The 16886-nt window shown below is 36.6% G+C and overlaps 1 protein-coding gene across 10 annotated transcripts in view; it reads left to right on the forward strand.

The window, feature by feature from the left end:
* MARK1 (microtubule affinity regulating kinase 1) overlaps positions 1–16886 on the forward strand; it is a 145419-nt gene that overhangs the window by 65730 nt on the left and 62803 nt on the right. For all 10 annotated transcript variants that reach the window (XM_082426504.1, XM_082426498.1, XM_082426501.1 and 7 more), the window contains 2 exons: positions 12865–13068; positions 14344–14397. In XM_082426504.1, the coding sequence (XP_082282630.1) occupies positions 12865–13068; positions 14344–14397 (258 nt within the window). The remainder of the gene's footprint in view (positions 1–12864; positions 13069–14343; positions 14398–16886) is intronic.

Below are 16886 nucleotides of genomic sequence, written 5' to 3' on the forward strand. Positions count from 1 at the left end.
TGCTCTTCATTTGTTTGGTCTGGTGGGTTTATACCTTGCTGCTTCATCTGCTGTGTTTGTCTGTTTTCTCATTTTGCTTAATTTACTGTGTTTGGGGTTTTCTTTTCACAGGCTGCAGGTTTGTAGTTCCTGTTGTTTTTGGTGTCTGCCCTCAGTGGCTAAGGTTGGTTCAGTGGGTTGTGTAGGTTTCCTGGTGGAGGGAACTGATGCCTGTGTTCTGGTGGATGAGGCTGGGTCTTGTCTTTCTGGTGGGCAGGAACGCGTCCGGTGGTGTGTTTTGGGGTGTCTCTGACCTTATTATGATTTTAGGCAGCCTTTCTTCTATGGGTGGGGTTGTGTGCCTGTCTTGCTTGTTGTTTGGCATAGGGTGTCCGGCACTGTAGCTTGCTGCTGGTCGTTGAGTATAGCTGGGTCTTAGCTTTGAGTTGGAGGTCTCTGGGAGAGCTTTCACTGTTTGATATTACATGGGGCCGGGAGGTCTCCAGTGGACCAATGTCCTGAACTTGAGTCTCCCACCTCAGATGCTCAGGCCTGACACCTGGCTGGAGCACCAAGACCCTGTCAGCCACACGGTTGTGATTCTTTCATGTTCTCAACAGTAAAGTTCAGCCAGACTCGGAAACGTGGATTACAGGTATCTGACCTAATGAATAAATCATACTCAAACTCAGAGACCTAGTCCACTCGTCCAGGGTTTCCCCAGCAATAAGTATCTCCAGAGATTGGTTCAAGATGGCGGAGTAGAAGGACCTGCACTTACTCCCTCTTGCGAGAGCACCAGAATCACAACTAACTGCTGAACAATCATTGACAGGAAGACACTGGAACCCACTAAAAAAGATACTCCACATCCAAAGAAAGGAGAAGCTGCTAGTGCTCTAGGGCCTCCTGCAGAGGCGGGAGGGTGTCTTTGGCTCTCCACGGGGACAAGGACACTGGCAGCAGAAGTTCTGGGAAGTACTCCTTGGTGTGAGCCCTTCCAGAGTCTGCCGTTAGCCCCACCAAAGGGCCTGTAGGCTCCAGTGCTGGGTCGCCTCAGTCCAAACAACGCATAACTTATTTAAAAAAAAAAAATACATTATTGCTAAAACATGCTAACCCTTATCTGAGCCTTCGGTGAGTCGTAATTTTTTTGTGGTAGTAACATCAAAGATCGCTGTCACAGATTACTATAAGCAATATAATAATAATGAAAAAGTTTGAAATATTGCTAGAATTACCAAAGTGTGACATAGAGACACGGTATGAGCAAATACTGTTGGAAAAAATGGTGCTAGTAGACTTGCTTAATGCAAGGTTGCCACAAACCTTCAATTTTTAAAAATCACAGTATCTGCGAAGCACAATAAAGCGGAGCACAATAAAACAACGTGTGCCTATAAACTGTATTGACCACATTTCTTCATTAGTATCATACTTTTTAGGTATTAAAATCAAACCCATTTCTGGTTCTTAAAATCATCAGATCAAAAATCACTTATATTATGAAAGTTTGTAAAATTATGCAGTTACTCATTATGGACAGGCAGGGTCACCCCATGGCACAGCTTTGCCCCTTCGATTCATGCAGTGCATAGCTTGGTCGCTGTCAGAGGTTTTGGTAGTAATTTATTTTAATAACTTTTTTGTCTTCTTTGTTGGACTTCAATTTTTGTGGTTTATCTTTCTAGAAATTGATACATGACTGTCTTGCCAGATCTATTGGCATCTCATTGCAATAAGCTTTAATATATAAGATAATATTGATTTTTTAAATTTGTAATTTGGGTGGGATACTTATAATAAAAGATTACATATTTAGTGGGCATATTCATGCAACACCAACTATTTGAATGATAAAGAAATGTAAAAGATACAGTACTTGGTGACTTTGAAGCTCACAATTTAGTAGGAGATAGTTTCCAAAGAAAAGGCAATTGTATTTTAAAGTATTAATTGTTGTATAACAGAATGTACAGGCATGTCTGTCTTATTGCACTTTGCTTTATTGTGCTTCACAGGTAATGCGTTTTTTACAAATTGAAGGTTTGTGGCAACTCTGGCTCAAGCAAGGCTAATGGCGTCATTTTTCCAGCAGCATTTGCTCACGTCCTGTCTCTGTGTCACATTTTGATAATTCTTGAAATATTTCAAACCCTCCACCAGCAACAAGATTATGACTCGCTGAAGGCTCAGAGGACGCTGACTCACTTCATTGCAATATTTGCTTTATTGTACTTGGCTGGAACCGAACCCATTATATTTCTGAGGTATGCCCATCAAGTGCTGTAGGAGCACAAGGGAAGAGAATCCACAGGCCTTCTGTTTTCAGTAAGTATTCTTTTTCTGCTGTGTAAGTTTTTGACACTCATAAAACTACTGTTTTCACTGAAGTGCAACTCACCACTGCACTATTTAAAAAGAAATTTCACCTTGAACACTGAAATTGGGGAATGAAGGAGGCATTATCGTATGATAACGTAATAAAGGAAGCATACCATTTGAGAGAATTTTTCTGACAATTAAACTCATTTATTGCCTGGTTCCTTATGAAATAGGCATTAATCATTATTAATGATATTTTCTTTTCAGTCATGCGTTTGTACAACATGTAGATATTCTTTAAGTTGTTCTTTGACAAGCCAAAGTTGTCAATATCTGTGTGCAGTTTTCCGATAAGGTAATTAATTTGACATGTAGAGCTTTAAAGATCTGGAAAAGGGCTCTTGACATGGAGTCTATGAACTGTGTGCTTCAAGAAATCTGTAACCTACCTTAAATTAGTAGTGTGTTCAGATCTTCCTTACCCTTACTGTGTTTTGAGTGAAATTCTTTAAACTACTGAGAGTGTTGTTAAAACCTCCAATCGTAATTGTGGATTTGTGTATTTTTTCCCTTTTCTGTTTTTGTTTACTGAAGTGCGGTTATTAGGCACATACATATTTAGGATTGTTACAGCTTCCTAATGAATTGACCCTTGTATCGTTATGAAATGTGTGTCTTTATTTTGTTAGTACTCCTTGTATTGAAGTTTATTTTGTCTGATATTATTATAGCTTCTCTAGCTCTCTTTTGCTAACTGTTTGCATTAGTATGTCTTTTTCCATAGTTTTACTTTCAATCTATCTGTATATTCATACTTAAAGTATGTCTTTTAATTTAAAAATTCATTTAATCCTTTCTTTGAATTGAAATTTTTATTTACATTAAATATAATTTTTGATGTTTGATGTCTTTAATTTTGCTCTTTTGTTTTTTTTTTGTTACATCTGTTCTTGTTTTCGTTGGTGGTGTTCCTCTCTTTTTTTCTTTCTTGTCTACTTTTGAGTTAATCAGTTATTTTCTAGTATTCTATTTTAATTCCTCTGTTGACTTACCTATGCCTCTGTATCTTTTCCAGTGCATTTTCCCCCAGTGGTTGCTCTAGAGATTACAGAACGCACCCATATATTTTTGCAGTCTACATAGGGTAGTATTGTACCAGTTCAGATAAAATGTTAGAATCTTATAAGAATCTTTTAATTGCCCTGACCTTTGTGCTTTTGTTTTCACATATATTACATCTGCTTATGTTATAAAATTCACAGTATGGTGTTATACTTTTTTGCTTTAAATAGTCATATGTCTTTTAAAGATTAAGAGATGAAGAAATACATGCTGTTTTATATTTATCCACATATTTATCATTTCCAGAGCTCTTTTTTCCTTTCTGTAGATTCAGCTTACCATCTATGGTCACTTCCCTTTGGCTGGAAAAATTATCCTTAGCATTTTGTATAGCATATGTCTTCTGGCAGCAAATTCTTTCAGTTCTTGTTCATCTAAAAATGTCTTTATTTTGTCTTTATTTTATTACATTTTTTATTGAAGTATAGTTGATTTACAATAGTTTCCTTCTTTTTTTTAAAGAATATTTTCACTGGGTAAAGGATATGGAGTTGCATTTGTTTTTTCTGCAGCACATCTGAAAACTTCCATTGTCACCTGAGCACCAGTGTTTCTAATAAGAAGTGAACTATCATTTGTATTGTCATTCCTTTGTATGTATTGTGTTGTTTTTCCCTGACTCCTTTTAAGGATTTTTTTCCCCCCTCTATACATGGTTTTTAGCAGTCTGACTGTGATGTACCTACTTTTGGTTTTCTTTGAATTTATCTGGCTTGGAGTTCACAGTTTGGGTGAATTATATGACCATTATTACATCAAGTAAGTTTTTCTCCCTCATTTCCTTCATATTCTTTCTCTAGTACCCCATTTACAAATGTGTTAGTCTGTGTGATATTGACCCACAGATCATAGGGGCACTCGCTTCATTTTTGTTTAATCTTCTCAGTTCTTTAGATTGGCTAATTATTCTTCTCAGTTCTTCAGACTGGCTAATTTTTATTCATTTGTCTTCAAGTTCACTGACCCTTTCTCCTTGGCAGTCTACTGTAAGCCTTTCCAGTGAATTGTTCTTTTTAGGTATTGTACTTTCAGTTCTGGAATTTCTATTTGCTTCTTTACTATAGTTTCCATTTCTCTGCTGATATTTTCCATCTGTTTGATTTTTCCAATCATATTTTTCTTTACTTTTAGAAACGTATTTATCATAACTGCTTTAAAGTTCTTGCCTGTTGAGTCCAACTTCTAGAACATCTTGCTGTGTATTTCTATTGACTGCTGTTTCTCTTGACAGTCTCATTCTTCTGTTCCATCGCATATCTAGTAAGTTTTGGTTAGACACTGGACATTGTTGCTAATACTATACAGAGACTCCGGATTTAGTTATCTTCCTCTAAAAAGTGTTGATTTGGCAGGAAGTTAATTTGGCTTGACTCAGACTTCAAATTCAGCCTTCCCTTCCCTACAGTGGGCAACAGCCAAATCTTTGTTATTTCCTTAACTTTCTAGCTGTGTCCTTCTGACATGTTCCTTGGAGTTTCTCTTGCTCACATTTGGTTTAGGGCTCAATAAAGAACCTGTAGTTTATATAAAGATTTCAGAGTTTTATTCTTTGTGACTTTATTTTTGCCAGTTTCCTTTTTCACTCTCCAGTCAATTTTTTTTAGCCCCCAGCTCCATCCTCTGACTCCTTTAGCCAGTAAGACTGTTGCTTTGTGCTTAAATTTCAGTCACTAGGAATAGGTGGGCCAGAGTTTGCCCCCAGGTAGAAACTGTAAAACTAAAAATTTCACCCTATTTGGTTCCCTTTTTACAAAGATCAGTCTCCCTCCAGTTTTTGCCTGCTTTTTGTGGCTCTTCCAGGCCACGAAACAATTGTTTTTAATATTTTGTCTAGAGATTGTATTTTTATCTGCTGATAGGTTAGTCAGATACAAACTATTCATCCATTATTGGAAGCATAATTTCCCTACTTTTTAAAAAATGACTTTGAGAAATAGAAATTTGGTTATTGTTTCTAAATTGTCATGGCCTTTAATGGTGCTAATATCAGCTGACCAAAGAGTAGTTGTGGTGTGCAAAAACAGCATGTTCTAGAGTCCTGGGAAGTGAGCTATGGCATCCCTAACTTCAGGTCTAATACATGATATGACTTCTCAGGAACATTTGAATATTCGGTCACCCAGTAGATTCAGTGGCTGTTATAAAAGATCATGATTTACTTTGATATTAGAGTAAGCTTTAATAAATTGATATGGTTTATAAAAATAAAACCATGATGCTAACCATAGCTGAGAATAATGAACCATATTTATTCACTGTTCAATAATTTGGAGAGAGTTTGTTTTCTTTCTCTTTTTAGTATCCCCCTCAGTCAGTATCACCTTTTCAAGTGTGGCCAGAGGACATTCACAAAGGAGAAAATCTAAATCCATTTTGAAAATTAATAGGTTTTCTTATCCTCTGGTATGTGTTTACTCCTTCTTCATGGTTGGAAGACACGTATCCTTAACTTGAAAAAAATGTTCAAGGGATCAAGATCAGTAGATTTTGGGGGAGTGTGTTTGTGTGTACACATACACATGGGAAGAGACAACATATAAATGTAATTTTATTTTTCAACTTAGATGTTTCAAAGGGAAAGGTGAATGGGAAGTGCTTATTTTTGCAAGGAATTACTTGCAAATTAATATCTCCAGCCCAGACCTCTTTTGATTTCTAGACTCATTCATTTCATTCAGGCCTCTTCTCAAATGTCATCTCATCAGAGACCACCCATGACCACCCTTACTTTCCAGTTCCTTACCCTCCCTGGTTTCTCTTTTTATACCATGAACCACTGGTTGGCATTTTATGTCTTTATTGGTTTGCATACGTATTACCCTTCTCTCTTCCTTTTACCTCCCTCTGCTAAAATGTAAACTTTATGAGGACCGGGACTTTTTATATTTAGATTTCTCTGAATTCTCTGGCATGCAGGATAGTGTCTTGCATATAGTAGGTCAAAGTAAATTTTTGTTGATTGAATGAGTGAGTAAACAAATCACTGAGTAGTGAGATGGGAGATATAGTTCAAAACATAAGATGAAGTGAGAGGCTTTGGAGTTACTTTGATGACTTTCTGTTGACTCAGGATTCCCAAACTCCATTGTGAGTGCCGTGTGGGAGAGTGCTTCCTACTCACTTGTCGCTAATTCTGTGTCTGGGGAGAGGTAGTACTTGTCCTTTTTAATATCTGATTTGACAATCATTGATGGATAGTGAAAATAATAAAAAGAAATAAACCTTATCCAAGCAGGTGAGGCAACATGTGGAGAAACATCTTTCTTGCCTAGGAAAATACCTAAGTGTAATACATCCTTGTGGGAGGATCTGAGTTTAGCAATTAAAATCGAGACCTAATTTCAAGGTATATTTACCTATGGCATGAATACAATGAGCAAAATTGTGGAAGTTTAGATGCTGATTGATTTCTAAGGTGCCTGTTTTGCTTTGATTTTGTAAGCCACATTCAGTTGCTCTGAACTTTGTAGTCTGCAGGCTACTTTCCGGCTTTAACAACAAAGTCAGAAAAGTTTAGTCAATTAAAAAGCTGCACCCAAAATAAAAAGTTTTCCTTTTACTTGCACTTAGAGCATAAACCATCTCATTTTTCAAAAATAGGACAGCCATCTCTATTTCCTCAGAATTCCAGCTATTTGGCTAACTCTACTCACTATGTAGTTTAAATGAAATGAATGCCAGTTTTCTTTTTGATATGTTACCAGTGTGGTCAATATTATTCCTGGGAGTTGGTAACTTTCTAGATGACCATTACACTAGCAATGTTAGGAATAGCATAAAATATGTCTGGTAGTTTGCTTTTGCTTTTGAAATTTTTTATCCAGAGAAAACCACATGGAGGTAGAAGCTCCATAAGGATTACAACCCACCCCAACATACACATATATGCACTTTCATTGATATTTATGTAGAACCTGGCATTAACACTAGAAGGGTCAGGGTCTAATGGTACATAATCTCTCTGAGCCACTATTTTCCCTATCTCTAAAACAGGTCATCAGGGACTTCCCTGGTGGCACAGTGGTTAGGAATCCGCCTGCGAATACAGGGGACAAGGGTTCGATCCCTGGTCCAGGAAGATCACACATGCCACGGAGAAACTGAGCCCACGAGCCACAACTACTGAAGCCCGTGCGCCTAGGGCCCATGCTCCGCAACAAGAGAAGCCACCGCAATGAGAAGCCCGCGCACCACAACGAAGAGTAGCCCCCACTCGCCGCAACTAGAGAAAAGCCTGCGTGCAGCAACGAAGACCCCACGCAGCCAAAAATAAATAAATTAAATAAATAAATAAATAAATAAGTAAATAAAACAGGTCATCATGCTTCTTGACAGAGCTGTTGTGAAGATTAGAAGAGGTAATGCATGTAAAACATCTAATACAGCTCCTAGCACACAATAACCCTTCAGTAATTGACAGCTTTTTTTTTTACCATTTTCCCTCTGGATAACTAGGGTATTGCCATTCTCATTTAGCAAAAAATTATGAAAATGGAAATCCTAGTCCCAGCTAGATTTTCTTTTGATTTAAAAAGTTGTTTGATTCAGGCAAAAGAGAACTACCTAGAATGAAATTAGGTTGTGAGACAGAGATGTGGCTTATCTTTAATGGTTCCTTTCTTTATCATTTATTTGTTATTTGATTCATTCATACATTCACTTATTCATTCATTACCTATTAGTAAGCCAAGCTGCACCTTCTCTTGCCTTTTAAATCTGACTCTGTATGGTCAAATGTACAGGGCTTTATATCTGTAACTTAAACAGTTTGAATTCCAATAGTATTCAGTTGAACATCTGAATTTTCAAGATGTATCCCTTTGAAAAGATGTCGCATTTAATGTACCATTTTATTAGGTACGTTTCTTCTTTGAATTTACAAAGTATGATCTCATCTTGGGATTTTTCTGTTTATTCATTTCACTGTCTGGATTGCTCTTCCCCTGTTTATCTAGCTCCTTTTCATCTTTCAGGTCCAGCTCAAACATCATTTATTCCATGCACTCTATCTTAGGTATCACCCCAACTCCCTCCATAGTCATTCCTGTCACATCACCTCATTTTATTTCCCTTTTGCCCCCTATTACCAAGTATAGTTATTTCATTTTGGCTATTTGCATAGTCTTGTTTTCTTTCACTAGAATACAAGTTTCATGCTTCAGGATTTTTTCAGTCTACCAGTAGACTTCAAAAAATTTCTTTTCTATTTGACTTAGCCTGAGTTGGTTTCTGTTGCTTACAGACAAGAAACCTGACTGATATTCGTACCAGAAGTGGTTGCAGGCAACAAACACTCAGAGAAATAGCAGAAATTTGGGATTAGTGTTCTGGTCTAGGAAATGGGGTATTTTTGTTTATTTGTTTAGTGTAGTTTTAATTAACAAACACTTACATGGTTCTTATTACATACTATTACACCTTTACAGAAATTATTTTATCTAATCCTTAGAATGACTATGAGGTAAGCTTTATTATTAGCTCCCTTTTACAGATAAGGAAACAGGCACATAAAGGTTAAACAACTTGCCCAAGAATGCAGAGCTAGTGAGTAGCTATTTCATTTCAGTTGGTATTGAAGGCAGGGAAAATTCTAGTATGATTCAGGAATTGAAGTCTGGTAATCCATGGGATGCAGCTTTGAAGAACTAATGAAACCATTACCTATAATTACTTTGAATATGCTGTGTACTCAGGGCCAGCTTTAGGGTCATGTTGCCACTGCTGCAGAAGAATGAAGGAGTTCAGTGTCTACTGGATTGAGTGGACAACTTGAAGAAAGAAAATACAAGATCTGAATTTGTATTTTCAGCTAAAGATGCAGACTAAAACTTAAAGACATTATATAATTGAGCTCACATAATTTCTTATATCTATCAGCCTTAGGGCTGAGATCGTTCTTAACACTATAAATTCAGCCCATGAACATTAAACATTTAAAAATTAAACATTATTTCCAGGTTTCCTATTTGAGAGATAATCTATTGATCAGTTATCCCAAATTACCCTTCACGAAGTTTCTTCAAGGAAAGATTCTGCTCCTGAGTGGTGCTGTGGCAGTCCAAAGGAAAGATGAGGGTTTGAGGGGAGGAATATTTGTTTGGGTGGGTGTTTTATAATTAGAATTATATAATATAAAATATATGCTATATATTCTATTTTAATTTCTACTTTAAGACTCATATAAATGCATTCTGTGTAAGTTGATTGGCTCTTAAAATGGTCATGCTTAATGTTGAAAGTTAGGAAATCATATTTTTAAGAAGCATTTTGGAGAATATACTACCCTTTCCAATTCTGGGGGTGGGATAAGAAGGAATCGTATTTTTGTGAGAGCTCTCTGTCCCCTCCTCTGCTCTCCAAGTACAGACACAGCCATCCCCGTATTTTTCCTAGAGTTTCCTACTCTGTTGGTAGGATTAGCCAGAAACAATTTAGTCCCACATTCCAAAATATGATGTGTTACAGCAGGGGTCAGCCAACTGCATCCTATAGGCCAAATCCAGCCTTTTGGTGTGTTTTTATATGGCCCTGAGCGAAGAAAGATTCTTAAAAAATGAATATCCAACAGTATAGAGCCTGCAAAGCCTAAAATATTTACTCTCTAGCTTTTTTACAGAAAAGTTTGCTGACCTCTCTGTTTCACCATACTTGTGCGGCATACAGAACAGTCAAGGACGCTGCCCCTGTATAGGTTACCTGATCAAGAGTTTCTCCTTAGGGAACTGATTATATAGCCTTCTCTTTTGTTGTTTGTAGCTTAACTAGAATTTGAACATGTCTGGTAAGAATCTCCTAATTATTCATTGTTCCTTTTTGTTTACCTCTTAATTACAAAATAGCAATAGCTTTTATGTTTCAGCTGAAACTGCTGTGTAACAAATCATCCCCACACTCAGTGGCTTAAACTAACAAGCATATATTATTTCTCATGAGTCAGGGGGTCACCTGGGGGATTAGTTGATTTAATCTGACCTTAGCTGGGAGCGGCTCTGCTCTGTGTATTTCTCATCTTCCTTCTGGTATCAGCCTGGGCAAGTCCTTCTCATGGTGATGGCAGAAGTTTAAGAGAGTAAGTTGAAACACAGCAAGGCCTCTTGATGACTAGCATGGGATTGGCATATACTGTCACTCTGAACTCATTCTGTTGGCCAAAGCAAATCACATGACTGGATGCCCAAAGAGTGAGAACTGTACCCTATCCTCAGTGGGAGAATATTGGAAAGTTACCTGGCAAAGGTTGCGAAAATTTGGAGTTAGTAATTCAGTCTGTCATAGTTTGGTTTATTTCAGGATATACTCTGCAACCAGCATTGGGAGCTGGGTTACAACTCGGATATTTTAACTCATCCTGCTGTTATATGCATCAAAGATCTGGACAGCAAGGAATCATTCCTCAGAAGTCATTCTGAGTATAGGTGTCAGGAGCACAAGGACCCTAAATTTCTTCAACTTAGCTAGTATGTATTTAGTGTCTTTTTTGTGCCTAACACCATATTAACTTCTGGGGCTTAAGGAGCTTTAGGTCTAACAGTGAAAACAGACCATGGACAGGACTTAAAAGGTGTTGTGATAGTTCAGTAACAGAAGTTTTTACTAGATATAAAGATAGCAGCAGAAGAGAGGGGTAATCAACTCTGCTTTATGAAAAGGCATAGAAAGCTTTGTTGAGAAGGAGATTAAATTTTGAGTGTTAGACAAATCCACAGTCCTTACAGAACAAGTTCAGGTAGAAAAGTATTTTTTGTAGGAAATATTATAGCAATCTGTTAACTGTTAGAAATTAATTATAGTTAAAATCTCTTGTTTATGCTCGGATAATAGAAAAGTCTCTGAGAGCCAGTGAATAACTTTGTATTTACCACCTTCTTGCATTATTTACTGCAGTAGTTTTCAAACTTTGGCCTGCCTCAGAATCACCTGGAGGACTTGTTAAAACACTGATTACTGGATTCCACTCCCAGAGTTTCTTATTCAGTAGGTCTGGAATAGGGTCAGAGAATTTGCATTTCTAACATGTTCCCAGATGATGCTGGTGGGGCTGGTCCAGGGACAACACTTTGAGAACTATTGCTTTATTGAATCTTTCCTATGTATCCGGCACTCTGCAATGTGGTGAGTATGTAAAGGTACAAAGAAAACATCCCTGCCCGCAGATTGCTCGCGGTAGGGTGGCTGGGACAAAGAAGTGAATGTGTAATGACAGTGCAGTGGAATGGATGCTGAGAAGCGTGGAAGTACAGTTTGCTGTGGAAATACACCAGCGGGACACTAACGCAGACTGAGGCTGCAGGCTGCATGTGTGTGTAAAACACAAAAAATCCTTTCACCCTGAGCTGAGTTTTTAAAAAAATCAGAAAGTAATAACAGAGAAATGACCATGAGTCATGCTTTGCGTGAGGTTCGTAAATGGAGTCGTCTTCGAAGTTGCCTTCAAGAAATTTCTGATCAAAATTTTTTAGACAAGCTTTTGGTGGTGCAGGTGGGACAATGTATGTCTGAATTAGTTACCTTGCAAATAAAAATTATCCCCTTCTTTTGCTAATTTGTTCTACTCATCTTCGGCTATTGTTAAGATGCCAGTTAGATAAAGATGTTACATTCTATGTTTTCACGAAAAGAGCGAGAAATTTTATTTATGTCAGAATGCAGACAAAACTAGACAAGAGCAGGAACAATCAGAGCTGGGGAAACAGGGTTCCTTAGGCAGCTTTACCCGGGACTTGAGGTGCTGAGCCTGCAGCGGAACAGTCAAGCTACTCAGTGCGATTGTGGGCTAGCGTGAGACTAGGAGACAGAGTGACATCTCTGCCTTGAGAAGGGCACTGGGGAGGAATGCAGTGGATATTAGGTCATGGATTCAGGCGGGGCTATAGATAGCTCCTGCTTGGGCATTGTGAGGTGGGTGAGGGGACTGGGCAGGAATTGATTAGAGGTGTACCTACGGTGGGAAGCTGCTAGGTCAACTGGCTAAGTTATATGCCCAGCCAATGAAAGAGTGAACCTGACAGGTACTTGGGCTGGTTTAGAGAAACAGAGCTATACTCATGAGGTTGTTTGTCTTGGCATTGAAGACATTCTGCCATTTTAATGAAGCAGTCTTGGATTGTGTTGTCCTCTCAACCCACAGGGGTAACACCCTTTCAGGAGTAATGGTCTTTGGGGCTCCTGGCTATCTAACCACTTGTATTTGTTTTAAACCAAAAGCATATACCTAAAGCTATGCAGAACATTTCATTTTAAATGGTTGTATTCCCACTGGCCAAGGGAGCTGAAGTCAAGTAGAAATTATGAACAGAATGCTCAAAATGCTTTAAAATCGTGTAGTACAATCTATTTTCATTGGAGATGAATTACTGATGAAAATTGTTTGTAGTTTTTTAAACTATCCTTTTATAATGTACTTTAATTAACTGTGAAATCTTGTAACCTTTTTCTCAGCATACATCTGTGGATGGATATACTGAGCCCCATATCCAGCCGACCAAATCAAGTAGCAGACAGAACATCCCTCGGTGTAGAAACTCCATCACGTCAGCAACAGACGAACAGCCTCACATTGGAAATTACCGTTTACAAAAAACAATAGGGAAGGGAAATTTTGCCAAAGTGAAATTGGCAAGACATGTTCTAACTAGTAGAGAGGTAAGTTTTCATGATTCCTTTTAATATTTACTTAGACCTCTCCAGAGTCTAGTTACAAAAGCTTTCCTACAGCTGATTCTGGGAATAAGTAACAGTTGCAATATGGTAAACACTGGGATATGTGTGAATGGAATTTATGTAGATAGAGTTATCTATACATGGCACAGAAGGATTGTCCTTATGTATTAGCATCTCATAAATCAGATGTGCTACAGATGAGGTTTTCTCAGACTTCTGTCTTTCATTATATGGCTTCTGTAAAAATTTCTGATTTTTACCCGACCCCACGAACCGGGCTAGGATAACTTCTTATTAATTACTGCTTAAGCTGTAGTGAATACAGGAGCAGGAAATGAGGTTGTACATGTGAAACTTATATAGTGTTATAAATCACTGTTACCTCCATAAAAATTTTTTTAAATTACTGCTTGAGGTAAATTAGGTATAAATGTGTAGAAAGTCATCCACTAATTTTTATCTATTTAGAAACCACATTGAGCAAGGGTTATACAGATGTTTTTCTCAGATAATAAGAGAATCGGGTTTCTAAAATCCCATGTGTTTCAAATCAGATGTATTTATATAGCAAAATTTGTTTTTAAAATAATAATTAATATATTTAATAATTTATATAATAAAGACTAAAAATAGTTAAACATCTAACATTCTATATTATATAATGTTTACTGGATCCAGTTAGGACATTATGAAAAATCTGTCATAAAATGTTTTTGTTAAGTTTCCATTTTGTTCTATACATAACATTATTGTCACTTACGGTTAAATTTAGTCCTCTCTCTCCATTTTGACCCTAGGAGCTGTTGGGACACAAGATGTATTAGACAGAGACTTAAGAGGACATTTAAATCCGTTTTGTTAGTTTGCTGTATGGAAGTTTGGGTGTCCAATCTCTCTACCCACATAATACTTAACTTACTAAAAGTTTATAAGCCTCTCCCCTCTGATAATTGTAACTTATCAAGATCATGAGTAAAAGATGAAGATACAGATGATTTTTACTTTAAAAGGGGAAACCTGGAATAACTTTAACAAAGGTGTAATTTCATTGACTCAGAATCAAATAGGTTAAAGACTTGGGTCAATAGAATATATTCTAAGGCTGCCTAATTATCAAAACTTTACCATCCATTTATGTGAACACCAAATATAGCTAAATTATATCTAGTTAGGAATGAAACAAAAGAGGTTTTCCTTATAAATTTTATTCATTAAGATATGTATTCTCAAATATATTTTAATGTTCTCTTTTTTTAGGTTGCTGTGAAAATAATAGACAAAACTCAGCTAAATCCTACCAGTCTACAAAAGGTATTTAATTATTTTAATAGTAAGTAATTAGAATACGAGTTTATTAATTAATATATGATACTCTGTAAAGTCAGTTGTTCTCAGTTTCCTGTTAGGTACAATACTACATTTCATCAATATATGAAGAAAAGATTTGATATAAAACATAATATTTACATTTAATAATATTTTAAAAATGTTTATCAAGTGTTTGTTTGAAAAATATCTGCTACTCAAATGCATGTACCATATCAGAGGAACTTATGTCTTTTAATTCAGTAGAATAAAATTTTTCATATCAAATATTTTGAAGTAGTAAGGATTCTGCTTCGTTAAAAATCAACTCATGAGATACTGCTGTCCATAGGTGGGTTTCCTTTTATTGCTTCACTTGCTTTTCTTCCTTCTTCCACAAGAACTAGTCTTTCAGCTAACTTACAATAAAAGATACGACCATTTCTTCAAAGGGTGAAAATATAAAGCAGGAGAGGGACCAAAAAAAGCAGTTAGGATGGGAATTGACCTGGTAAGGCTGTTTCATGTTGCTTCATTAGTTATTTATGTGGGAAAATTTTCTCAGATACACATATTAGTACTTTAAAAACGAAGCAAATATTTTAACATGTATGTCATATATGTTTGTATATAGCTCACTATATAATATTTATAATGTATATATAAAGTACATTATGATTTTTATTAGAATATAATGGGATCGTGGTCACATATATAAGTGTGATGTAAATAACTTCGGATTTCTAAAACAGAATTTTACAAGAAAATTTTAGTATAGTATGTTTAACTACACCTGCTGTGATTCTACCATTAAATTAAAAATTTGGGTCCGTGATATCAAGACTTTCCACTTGTCTCAGTGCCAGATAACTCAGTTTATTTTATATATTTCTACTTAGAGATCTGTCTTTGTACTTACTGAGATTCCTTTTAAATTTGGCAACCAATATAATTTTTCGTAGCATTCGTATTTCTCATCTGTGAGAACATGAAAGGTTTGCTGGATTTTTTTTCTCTATGAGTGTGAGATAATATACTTTATTGAATGTTTTTTGGGAGAAACTTCCAGCACCCATCTTTCAGCTAATCATGATTTAGTGGTATGCATTATAAAAAGGCATCCTCCCTGGGCAGACGAGTTATCCAAAGATGCTGTGTTTTCCTGGACTAGAGCCACAGTGGGGCAAGTTTTTGCCTGCCCTTCTCTTGGAAACCCTTTTACAATGCACAGGCTGCATACCAGCCCAGTGGCCCTGTCCATGGCCCACCTAGCCTTGTTACTTTTCCTAGGTTAATCTGTGGGTTACTCTGGTAAATTAAGTGATTTTAAGTGACATTTAGAACTACTCCAGGCCTGTTGTGCTCGTTGGAGGCACAGTAATATGACCCCCGCTCTGTCTTTCCCAGGGGGGGACCAGAGAAGGTTGTAGAACCAAAGTCACACTTATTGAAACATGCGGACATGCAGACATGAAGGTGGACTGTTATTCAGATAAAAAATATACTTGTTGATGTAATTTCTATTATAAATTCTGCTAATCTTGCTGATAAATTGTTGCTTTTCCAAACAGGCATATAAAAAATGATGGCAATTTTGCTTTCTTTAATCTGTAAAAATAAAAGCAAAGGAAAGATTGAAATTTGCTAAATGTAGCCAGTACACTGTGTGTATTTTGTTGTTTTCAAAATAATTTTTATTTGTGTTCATAGATTCGCTTTTTGTTAAAAAGTTTGGAAAAAAACAGATCGAGGCTTGCTTAGTTTTCGTGCATTGTAGAACGTTCAACATTTGGCCTTACCCATTGAATGCTGGGAGCATCTCCCAGTCAGTCATATCTAAAAAATAAAAATGTAGAAAACAAAATGAAAAGTAATCATGTTTTTTTCCTTAGCATTGACAGTCAAGTCCTATAGGTAAAAAATAGCACAATGGCTCTCCATGTCTTAGGTGTGCTTGTTAAAAGGGAGATAATGGCAGCACATACATTTACAGTAAGGATTCATTTTAATCTCATCTCAGCCCAAAAGTGTTTGGTTAAAACTTGTTCTGGACTTGGTCTGAATTTAAGCTGGTTCCCCTCCTTTACTCTCTTTTGTGTATAACATATTTATAGGAAATATTACTTTCCTTTGTCAACATCAATGGTAGATAAAAGTAATCTAAATTTGATACCCCAACTGTTCCAAACTTCTAAAATATAAAGTTCTTAAAAACAGTTTGGTCTTTGGAATTGTTAAGCATCTTTGGCTTCAACATTGTTCACGTAATATGCTCATATTATTTGTATTACATATTTTAAATTAATGGAATCCAATTTAATAAGTTTTCATACTTTAAGAGCTATTTGACATACATGCTATATTTCCTTCTTCCTCTTTGGAGCATGACTCCCACCTCATACATTAGTGGTTTTTTAGACTAGAGTCTATGAACTATACTCGTGATTCTTGGGTATCTTTTAAGCAACCTGTTACTGTTGGAGGAAAAGCAGAAT

Source organism: Balaenoptera physalus, assembly GCF_965194825.1.
Source record: "Balaenoptera physalus genome assembly, chromosome: 1".
Taxonomy (NCBI): Eukaryota; Metazoa; Chordata; class Mammalia; order Artiodactyla; family Balaenopteridae; genus Balaenoptera; species Balaenoptera physalus.